This window comes from Meles meles, chromosome 13 (genome assembly GCF_922984935.1).
Source record: "Meles meles chromosome 13, mMelMel3.1 paternal haplotype, whole genome shotgun sequence".
Taxonomy (NCBI): domain Eukaryota; kingdom Metazoa; phylum Chordata; class Mammalia; order Carnivora; family Mustelidae; genus Meles; species Meles meles.
Window position 1 is genome coordinate 28,780,806 of NC_060078.1, and position 12,031 is coordinate 28,792,836.

The following is a 12,031-nucleotide window of genomic DNA, read 5'->3' on the forward strand; positions in this document are numbered from 1 at the left end:
TCCCACTGCTGAACTTCTCTGTACTCAACAGGCTTACAAAATTTGAAGCCTTGAAGTCACATTAATATAAAACATCCACAGTTTATAAGTGTTAATCTTGTCTTAAGTTTTCACAGTTATCTTTATTATGTCTCAATAATCATCAACAGCCCAATTACAAAAGCTCAAAACTAAACTGAAAAGTAAACCAAGCCCACAAAATGAAACACTGCATTCCTTAAACTGGAAGTTGAAGACTGGAGTACATCAGCTATCCTAAAATCTTTGAGCAAATTCTGAGAAAGTTTTGATATATACCAGGAAAGTACATTCCCTTTCATTAAAGCTAATGAAAGGCATAAAGAAGCATCATTTGTGAAATAACCCTGGAATAAAACCTGGGAATCTGTTCTGAAAATATACCCCACTATTTTTCCAGATTGGTTCCTGCTATTTAATTCCAATATTCATTGTCTAGGTCAAGATACTAGTATAAGGCCTAAAATACTATATTTTTACGTGAAAAAAAGAGCTATTAAACTGCCTTTGCAGTGCATTCTCATAATACTAAAAATTCATTTTTATTATTAATGAGTTGTACTTATAATATAATGTTAATATAATGTACATATACATGGATTTCTGACCATGTGGACCACCACTGCATAAATTTAGCTCCTCCTGCTCTGACCTCTACACCAACATTAGGGCAGATCACCAGACATTACCCACACACTGTAATTCTTTAATTCCCTGAAAAAAAAAAAAGCCTTCCTCAAGAAGTATTTCATATTATATCCTAAGAGAAAGGAATATACAAATATACTAAGATCACCCAAAGAACAGCTTTCTCACTTCTTCCTTTTCTGTGTATCTGTTCTTATCATTAATCTTCCTCATGTTTTCTCCATGGTAATCATTTAATATAATAAATAAACACAAATTAATTGCTTTAGACACATTGTCATTTTAATTTTAAAAACTGAAAAGAAGCAAGTACTAAACTCAATTTACTTGTATCCAAATAATAACTACTGAGCTCCTGCTACCTGAAATTCTCTGTTTAAAGAGCAAGGGAGATAATCCTCACTCTCTTAGAGCTCCTGTCCAGCAGAGATGGCAGACAAGTAAACACATGAATTCCAACAGGGATGAGAGCTAAAAATGGCGAAGTACCATAACTGAGAGGTATTTCTGGGGTGTTTACTCTCCTTTTCCAGAAGAGAAGAAGAGGAAACATGTGCAAAGGAGGAAAGAAGAAAGCAACCTCTATCAAGTATGAAGAGTAGTGCAATCTAATCAATTAAATAACTGAAAAACATTTAAATTACTAATTGAGTCTACCCTTGGGAAAAAAATGAGTTAAGATAATTATCTGGACATGATTTTTAAAAGCTACTTCTCTCTGATCTTAATTATTTGCAGATTATAAATGAAAAAATTTCTTTCCACTTCACTCTTCTAATATAGAACTTACCTTGTTTTAAAACCAACATACCTATCAAGATATTAGTAACTTAAGTAAGTTTTGCTTACTTGACAAATGGGCCTTGAAACTGAATATGAGTAGATCCTTGTTAAGAAAAAGAGCAGTAAAACACAGAAAAATACCTATGTACTTTTAGTGCCTCACTTAGCATATTTTATACCTGGAGTAGCTATTTAAACAACTCTCTTCTCTGTATGACAAAATTATTTTTCAGTAAAAATCATTATTCTCCTGACTTGTTCTTAAACTTTAAAGCAATTGACAAATCTTAAAGGAAAACAAATTTCAAAGTTAGTACTCAAATTCAATAAAATATTTCACAAATAAAAAAAGATTTCGCATATGAAGTTCACATGCATAAAAATCTGCATTGACTTAACACAAATATTACCCATGGAAATTCATACTGTTTCATTGTCATGCTTTTTAAATTTAAATAAAATTCCATATGATATAAAACAACAGAATTGAAGTGACTCTATTTCATAGTTCCTTGTCTTTACAATCACTGTGTCATCATTGTTTATTTTGAATCTGCTGTTTAAATGCATAAGGAATATAATGGTTATTAAAGTATAATCATAAAATGTGCAATCTGAATCATACATACATACTACTAAACATCACTTATAACCAAAGTAACTGTTTAGAACTTAGAAGAACAAAAGAATTTTGAAAAAAACATTTTATCACTTAACATTTAGAACTGCTAGAGCATGGTGAAAATAAAAAGCAGACCAACTTTCAGTTAGTCTTACTATTATTTATAAATATCTAGATATTATGCAAGATCTTAATGATTGCACCCAGGGCAGAATGCTTCCATCACTTTACCTTTGGTATGAAGAGTTTTTAACTCAAATACTTTTAAACCCAAAGTTGAAGAGAACCATAAAATCGCTTACGTGATATGCATTTATGATGTACAGGACCAGCTTCAGGGGCATGGGACTGCACATAGGTGCCCATACTCAGAAAGAAACCTTATGGTTGGCCTTTAATGCTCAGCTATCACAGTCTCAAAATTTTTAAGAAATTTATCTTTGAATTTGGTTATATTAGTGAAGTCTGACGGAGTGATGAAGCATATGTCTTAGACTCACATTTAGCTCTGCCTTCCAGGCACAGGTCCTTAGCCACCTGCTCCCCCACACAACAATTGCTGCCACTTCTGGTGGAGGCAAATGGGTCACAGTCATGGAGAAGAGCGACAGACACCTGAGAGGATCTGCATGTTCCCACAATTAGCCCTATGTACTAGAGAATCTAACACTAAATAGCAAATAAAAATCACCTTTCTTGGGTCAAACAAGACTGTGAAAAAGGAAAAGAGTTTTTTTCCCTGCTTTTGAAGAATACTTGCATTTTCATTTGGCATCAAGCTCCACAATTACATAGCCATTCCTGACTATGTATGTGGGTGACTGTTTTTGTGTATCTGTTTGCTTTTGCATCTAAAGGAATAAAACAACTTTATCTATGTCTGATAAAGGGAATTTATCTATAATTTAATAATTAAAGATAAAATAAACATTTAATTGCATTTCACCTACAAATATGAGAATAATAATTTTAATAGTTTAAAGAACATGGGAGAAGGAAATCCAATACAATATTATCTTCTAAGTTTCTTATAAGTGATGAATTCCCTTAAAAAGTCTTTAACTAAAAATATATTATGTGCTCTCTGGGTTCAGGCTTGCCTTATATAATTTTCTATTTCTTACACTTTGTCATAATTTTCCATAAAAAATTTTAAAAATACTGGAAATAAAAAAATATATCATGTACTAAAAATGGAACTATTCTAGCTTTAGAAGCAGGACATGATGTTACTAACATGTTCTTCTTGTTAACAAAATCTGCCTTTGATTTCTTGACAGGCAAGAGATTTTTGGTCAGGAGCCAAAGTCATCAAATATTAAGAGTATGGAGATACATCAAATGTGCAGAAGGAGCCTTAAAATTCATTAACTAATTTTAGCACATTTCAATTATTCACATAAATTACTTACACTGAACAATCCTAAATCTTCAACTTCATGTCCAAAAAGTCATATGATTTGTAACTAATAATTTTCAAAATGTACCTTCATAATTCTTTAATTATTCCATTTGTAAGGCAGATGAACAAAATATTTTATAAATATATATTATTATATATTAATTATATACATATTATAAATCCTTCATTTTGTTTAGCCCTATTATTTAGGAATTCTTTATGCTCAATATATGCTTGACAATGTCGTCAAGGCTTTCTTCATTTTGAAAACAGCAGCAAGATTTGAATGTAAGAATTGGCATAGATACTCTATAGATGGATGTAAATATGTACATATGAAATTAATATGTCATATATGAAGATTTATGAAATGAAACCAAGAGCATCTTGAAACAAATATTTTTACATGTGTCTAAATTTAGATAGCATTTCTCATATTCCCAAGAGATAGCTAAAACTGCAAAAAAATTAAGACATTATGTCACGTGTGAAAAGGTTAGGAGCTATAGTTACAAAAATAACCCCTGATCCCTTCAACATTGACTTCATCTAATACTGTCTGAATTCTGATTTTCTTATTCACCAACGAAATCCTGAACAACCTGCCCTTTTCTTTATCTTCCTTTTATCCTTTAAATTGATGTCCAAATCCAATTTCTTTTCTCCAATTTTGACTCCCTTCTTCAACTAATATTTAGATAGTGACTCAAACAAAACAATTATATATTGTTGGATCTCATCCCTAGAAATTCCTATATCAATGCTGTACTTTGTGAGTAGAACCCACTCAGAAAGCCAGCCTATGTAAAATCATGTACTCATTTGTAATTTATCACATTTGTACACAGAAAGACCCTCAGCATATAAGCAGTGAATGGGGTTGGGGGAAAACAAGTTACCTACATTGTTCATGTACTCTGAAAGCAGGTCCTGGAGAGCCTGGCGAATGGCATTGCATTCTGCAATAATCCGTTCCCGATGGAAATCTCTAGTGCATGAAGAGTCAGCCAATAGTGCAGCCCCACTGATAATGGCTTCAAGACGTTTCTCTAGAGATGGTCTAATTTCTTCCTCAGTCACTGTGAGTGGATCCAAGACAATTAAATTCTAAAGGAAGAATACATTTCAATAATTAGAACTCCATTACATTCTGCTTTTAGGAAAAATAAATATTATTTCATTTTCACATTTAGAATTCAGAAGTGATTTAAAAAAAGAGAATTTATTTCCATGCATTATCCTATATAGGAATTATTATTCAAATGAGAGATAAAAATTGTGCAATTATGAGCATCAAGTCTAGTGTCAAACAAACCAGTATCCAAATCTTGCCTTTCCCAATAATAGATAGTGTGAGCTCAATCAAATATCTTACACACTATGAACCTCACCTTCCTGATCTGTAAAATTGGAATATTAAAATGTTGGTTGTCCCATAAAACTGGTGTAAGAATTATGTGAATGCTTAATAGAGTCCATGGCACATATCAACTATAATTTATAATAGTCACCTTAATATAGAACTTCATTGTTTACATAATATTTTCACATATATCATTTCATCTTAACAACATTAAAAAGAGCTGGGCAGTAAAGATATTAAATACACATTTCAGTTGGTGATGAGTCAAGCTGAGGCTCTCTTGCCAAAGGTCACTGAGCAAATAAACAGTGATTTCAGACAAGTATCCAGGTTGTAAATACCTAATTCACTATTATTTTCATTATGCCTCACTGTAAATCATACATTCTAATTAGCCTCAACACTAACTTATCAAAGAGAATTCTGAATTTAATTATTTATTTAGAAAGTAAAAATCTATCTTCCATTGATCTATTATAACTGCCAGCTATTTCCTACTATTTGGAACCTGACATGGTATTTTTAATGTTTCCATCAATAGAAGTCTTCAGGGAATAGAAGTCAAGAAAATCAGTAGCCTATGATGAAAAGATGGAGGTTATGTGGCTCCAAGGGTTCTTTTTTTAAAATATATTGAGAGAGGAAGCCTTTCCAAGATTTAAGCATAATGTGATAATTGGGGAAAAAATAGTATCAAATAAAAGCTCTCTGAAGAACTCTTAGCATAAAATAAAATCATATAATAATTTTCAAAATGTGAGTGCATATGTGAGCATACATATACAAACAAAAATACACACAGTGATATGTTAACACACATACACAGAGGTGTATGTATATTGTGTGTATGTATGTATCTTACACTGATCATTGTCTTATTATATTATGATAAATCTTTGGGGATCAAAAGGAGGATAAAATTTTTAAAACTAAAATTCTATGTCAAGCTAGGAAAAGAAAATCATTATAGAAAGAAAAAAAAACATTTCTAAACATTTAGAAAAAAAGAAAAATTAGTCCTGTGTAATGTTCACATACAATATAAAATACAACTAGATCTTTTATAAAATAAAATGTCCTAAAATTTTTAAGCAGAATTCTTCCTTTCATGATTCTATTTCCTTCCTATTTTTCTCCTGTGCTACTTAGTCTCTCCATTTTTCTCTTTTAGATGGACAAAAAATGAAAAAAAAATAGAAAGGAAATTATTTTTACAAATACCAAATTCAACACTTTCTTTATCCAGTGCATAATCTTCTTGACTAGATAATAACTCTACCATAAGCTTGGCCATCCATCAAGGAGTCACTTACAAATAAATCTACCTCCTTTTTTCATTCCCCATTTTACCGTGTCTTTCTTTGGCTCACTAATGTCATACATTCTACTCCAGTGTTTCATAACAATTATTAAACCAATTAAAACCTTTTTGAAAATGTCCCTCCAATGTGATATTATCATTGAGAGGAGACTGAGGGCAACAGAATTACTTGCCCAAATGCCATTAAAAGATGTCTTAGGAGCAGTTAGCATGTCTCCTGCTTATAATGATAAGTAAATCTGACTAAATTTCAAATGTTTACCTATAAGTATTATTACAAGAAATGTAATTTTAGATGTTCTGACAATGATTTCATGACAGAAAATAGTCTTTCTTATAGGATTAAGCTCACTCTAGTTCCTGCCCTACAGGACAATTCCTTGAACTATCTTACCTTGGATTTTTATTTCCCTGACCTTTAAAACCAAATTCTGTGATCTTATCTAAACTTGAACCAATGCCTGTGCTCTGACATCTGATACCCACATGCAGGACTCTTCATTCTGCCTAAAACCACTGTCTTCCTATTTACATCCTATAAAAATTTTCACTAACCTTGTCATTAAATCGATAAAAAAAGGTAAGGGTTTTTTACATAACTTGAATGTTGTATAAACTAGAATGGATATTTGAGACCTATGAAGTAAAAAATTGTCTCTCCTAAACAAGGCTCCCTACCATACGTCTCTATAGAAACTGATTTAACAATGATCCACAAATTAGAATATCTCAGTGTACAGCTGAATGGTTCTGGCACCCCAGTGGAGCAAACAACCAAAAAACAGAAGCATTGAAAAGGATTAAAAACAAACAAAAACAAAACAAACAAACAAAAACCCACTACTTTCACTTTACTCATGTCAAGGTAAAACAGCACAGGGCCTACAGATACTGCCCTCACTTATAATTTATTGCACTGGAAAAAATGAGAGCAATGTGGGCCCTAAGCTTCCCCAGTCTTCTGAAGAGGGTGTCTAAGAGACCCATATCCATCTTTCCATACCCAGAATATTGAAAGAAATGGGAAAACTGAATAATCTGGGAATTGGTAAGAGCAGAGAAAAAGACAAGAGCTCAGAGCAACTCACGCATGGATTTCAACAAGTTGTAGATCCTACTAACTAGAGTGTGGATTCTAGTAAGAATTCTGCCCACAAACCCAGTGGGACCTCCACCTAGAGATCCCACAACTAGCCAACATGTACTCCCAGCATTCCATGCAACCCCTCCCTCCAGTAGCCAATACCCTATGCTCTCCTGCAGACAAGGCATGGGAACTCCCACAGAAAGCACACAAATACCAGCATCCAGCTGGATCTGCTGGATTAGGAAGAGATGCATAACCTTGAACACCTCAGGGCAATGACCTTGGGAAGATAAACAGGAGGATGTCAGCACCTGGCCTGGCTTTGCAGGATCAAGCTAAGGCACACAGCCTAAGACTTCTCCCACAAGGGAATAATAAAAAAATAAAGCAAGCTCCCACATAGAAAGAGTCTGAGAGACCCCATTTATCTCTAGCCTGGTTGAATGATAAAGATCTTTCTCTCTTAAAGCCAGTCAGTAAAGAGGAAGTGACTGCTTCAAATGTGAAGATAGCATGGAAGGTTTCAAGCAACATGAAGAACTAAAGAACCAAAGAAATATGGTCTCAACAAAAGAACAAAATCAAGGTGCAGTAGCTGATCCTAAAGAAATAGTGATTTACTAATTGCCTAAAAAATAATTCAAAATAATCATCTTTAAAAGCTCACCAGGAGAAAACACAAATAGACAATTCAATGAAGTCAGGAAAACAATACATGAACAAAATGGTAAGTTTAACAAAGAGAGAGAAATCATAAAAAATAACCTAACAGAAGTCCAGGGGCTAAAGAATACAATGATTGTAGTGTAAATCCACTAAAGGGATCAAGAACAGAGTAGTTAAGTATGCAAAAGAAAGGATCAATGAACTCAAGGACAAATCCTTTGAAATTACCTAGTCAGAGGAACAAAAAGAAAAATTATTAAAATGAGTTAAGAAAGCTTAGAGCTCTTTGGAACAGCATCCCCCCAAAATCAATATACACATCATGGGAATCCCAGAAGGAAAAGAAAAAGAAAAAGTTTCCGAAATCTTATTTAAAAATATAATGACCAGTCACCTGGGTGGCTCAGTGGGTTAAAGCCTCTGCCTTCGGCTCAGGTCATGATCCCAGAGGCTTGGGATCGAGTCCCGCATCGGGCTCTCTGCTCAGCAGGGAGCCTGCTTCCCCCTCTCTCTCTGCCTGCCTCTCTGCCTACTTGTGATCTCTCTTTCTGTCAAATAAATAAATAAAATCTTTAAAAAATATATAATATATAATGACCAAAAAAATTTAAAGAACTGGGGAAGGAAATAAACACCCAGATCCATAAAGCACAAAGAATCCCAAACAGGATAAACATAAAAAGATCTTCACTGAGATACATTTTAATCAAATTGTCAAAAGTCAAAGACAAAAAAGAATATTGAAAGCAGCAAGAGAAAATCAACTTATCTAATACAAGGTAGCTCCCATAAAATTATCATCACACTTCTCAGTAGAAATCTTGATGGTCAGGAGAAAGTGAAATGATATATTCAAAAGACTGTAAGAAAAAGGTGGCAACCAAGAATACCATAACTGGCAAAGATGTTCTTCAGAAGAAGAGATAAAGACATTTCCAAAGAAAAGCTGAGGTACATCACCACAAGGCCCACATTATAAGAGATGCTAAAGAGAGTTCAAATTGAAACAAAGGATACAAATTAGCAACATGAAAACAAATGAAGGTGTAAAACTCACAAGTAAAGACAAATATATCAGGGTGCCTGGGTGGCTCAATTGTTAAGAATCTGCCTTTGGCTCAGGTCATGATCCCGGGTCCTGGGATCGAGCCCCACAATGGACTTCCTAATCAGTGGGAAGCCTGCTTCTCCCTCTCCCACTCCCCCTGCTTGTTTGTATTCCCTCTCTTGCTGTCACTCTCTCTCTCTTTCTGTCAAATAAATAAGATCTTTAAAAAAGGACAAATATATCAATTCAGAATACTCTAACATTGTAATGATGGTGGATAAATCACTTACAACTACAGTATAACAGTTAAAAATATTAAAAATAACTAAAGCTATAAAACTTTACTAAGGAACACAACATAAAAAGATGTAAGTGGTAACAAGAATAAAAAAAAAAATGTGAGGAGGTAAAAGCCCATGATTTTGGGAGACTCTGGATGGCTCAGTTGGTTAAGCATCTGACTCTTGGCTTTAGCCCAACTCATGATCTCAGAATCCTGGGATTGAGCCTACATCAGGCTCTGCACTCAAAAGGGAGTCTACTTAAGATACTTGAGATTATCTCCCTCTGGCCCTCTTCCCATACTCTCTCTCTCCAATAAATAAATAAATCTTTTTTTTTAAGTATATGGTTTTTGTATGCAACCAAAGTTAAGTTGTTCTCAGGTTAAAATAAACTGTTATTACTATAAAATGTGTTATTTATGCCTAATGGCAACCAAAAAATTATGCTGGGGTGACTGGGTTGCTCAATCAGTTAGGTATCTGACTTTTGATTTCAAGTCAGGATATGTTCTCAGGGTCATAGGATTGAGGTTTGTGTCAGACTCCAGGTTCAGCAGAGAGTCTGCTTGAGGATTCTCTCCCTCTCTTCCGCTGCTCCTCCCCCTGCTCATGCCCTCCATCTTTCTTTCTCAAATAAATAAATCTTTAAAAAAATAATAATCCTTTAGTGGATACAGAAAAGATAATGATACAGGAATCAAAACATACTACACAAAAAATAACAAACCATCAAATTGCAAAGGAAGATAGGAAGAAAGGAAGAAAGAAACAAAGGAACTGCAAAATAGAAAAAAAATGGCAATAGGAAGTCCTTAGCTATCAATAATTACTTGAAATGTAAGTGAATTAAACTCGCCAATCAAAAGACACATAATGGCTAAATAGATATTTAAAAAAATAAAAATCCTACATGCTGCCTAAAAGAGGCTTATGTTAGCTTTAAAGTCACGGATAGGCTGAAACTGAAATTCTATAAAAAGATATTACATGAAAATGGTAATCAAAAGAGAGTAGATAAGGCCACATCAGACAAAATAGTTTTTACATCAAAAACTATAGAATGCAAAGATGGCAGAGAAGTAGCAGGCTGAGACTACATCAGGTAGCAGGAGATCAGCTCCATAGCTTATCTAAATATTACAAACACCTACAAATCCAATGGGAGATCGAAGAGAAGAAGAACAGCAATTCTAGAAACAGAAAATCATCCACTTTCTGAAAGGTAGGACTGGCGGAGAAGTGAATCTAAAACGACGGGAAGATAGACAGCGGGGGGAGGGGCTGGCTCCTGGCAAGTGGCGGAGAAATGGAGCACAAAATCAGGACTTTTAAAAGTCTGTTCCACTGAGGGACATTACTCCAGAGGCTAAACCGGGGTGAGGCCCACGTGGGGTCAGCGTGGCCCCAGGACCCGCAGGGTCACAGAAGGATCGGGGGTGTCGGAGTGTCGGAGAGCTTGCAGGTGTTAGAATGGAGAAGCCGGCTGCAGAGACAGAGCCACAGACTGAACTCTCAGCTCGGGGTTACCTTGAACTGGTCGCAGGCTGGGTGAGCTCGGAGCGTGGCTGGAGGCTGGGATACGGAAGTGACTGGGTGCTGTCCTCTGGGGCGCACTGAGGAGTGGGGCCCCAGGCTCTTGGCTCCTCCAGGTCGGAGACTAGGAGGCCGTCATTTTCATTCCCATCCTCCAAACTCTACGGAAAGCATTCAGGGAACAGAAGCTCCCAAAAGCGAACCCGAGCAGATTACTTAGTCCCGCCCCTGATAAGGGCAGTGCAGTTCCGACTTGGGCAAAGACACTTGAGAGTCACTACAACAGGCCCCTCCCCCAGAAGATCAACAAAATATCCAGCCAGGACGAAGTTCATCTATCAAGGAAAGCAGGTTCAATACCTAAGACAGCAGCGGAATTCCAGAGGAGGAGAAAGCAAAGCATGGAACTCATGGCTTTCTCCCCATGATTCTTTAGTCTTGTGGTTAATTCAATTTTTTTTTCAATTTTTTTTCTTTCTTTTTTCTTCTTCTGCTAATTTTTTAAAAACTTTTACCCTTTTCTTTTTTAACATTTTTTGACTAGTTTATCTAAAATATGTATTTTTTCTATCTTTTCTGTATTTTTTCTTTGTTTTATTTTTTAAATTTTTTTTCTTTTCTTTTCTGAACCTCTTTTTATCCCCTTTCTCCCACTCCACCCCCCACAATTTGGGGTCTCTTCTGATTTGGTTACAGCGCATTTTTCTGGGGTCTTTGCCACCCTTTTAGTATTTTATTTGATCCTTCATATCCTCTTATCTGGACAAAATGACAAGGCGGAAAAAAATGACCACAAACAAAAGAACAAGAGGCAGTACTGAAGGCTGGGGACCTAATCAACACGGACATTGGTAATATGTCAGATCAAGAGTTCAGAATGACGATTCTGAACGTTCTAGCCAGGCTCGAAAAAGGCATGGAAGATATTAGAGAAACCCTCTCTGGAGATATAAAAGCCCTTTCTGGAGAAATTAAAGAACTAAAATCTAACCAAGTTGAAATAAAAAAAGGTATTAATGAGGTGCAATAAAAAATGGAGGCTCTCACTGCTAGGATCAATGAGGCAGAAGAAAGAATTAGTGATATAGAAGACCAAATGACAGCGAATAAAGAAGCCGAGCAAAAGAGGGACAAACAGCTACTAGACCACGAGGGGAGAATTCGAGAGATAAGTGACACCATAAGACAAAACAACATTAGAATCATTGGGATTCCAGAAGAAGAAGAAAGAGAGAGGGGAGCAGAAGGTCTATTGG

At 35.2% G+C, this 12,031-nt stretch overlaps 1 protein-coding gene across 1 annotated transcript in view; it reads right to left on the minus strand.

Moving 5' to 3' along the window:
• The window catches only part of CTNNA3 (catenin alpha 3), a 1,394,003-nt gene that overhangs the window by 1,227,847 nt on the left and 154,125 nt on the right, over nt 1-12,031 (minus strand). Inside the window, exon 5 of the mRNA XM_046026581.1 lies at nt 4,377-4,580. Coding sequence (XP_045882537.1) covers nt 4,377-4,580 — 204 coding nt within the window. The remainder of the gene's footprint in view (nt 1-4,376; nt 4,581-12,031) is intronic.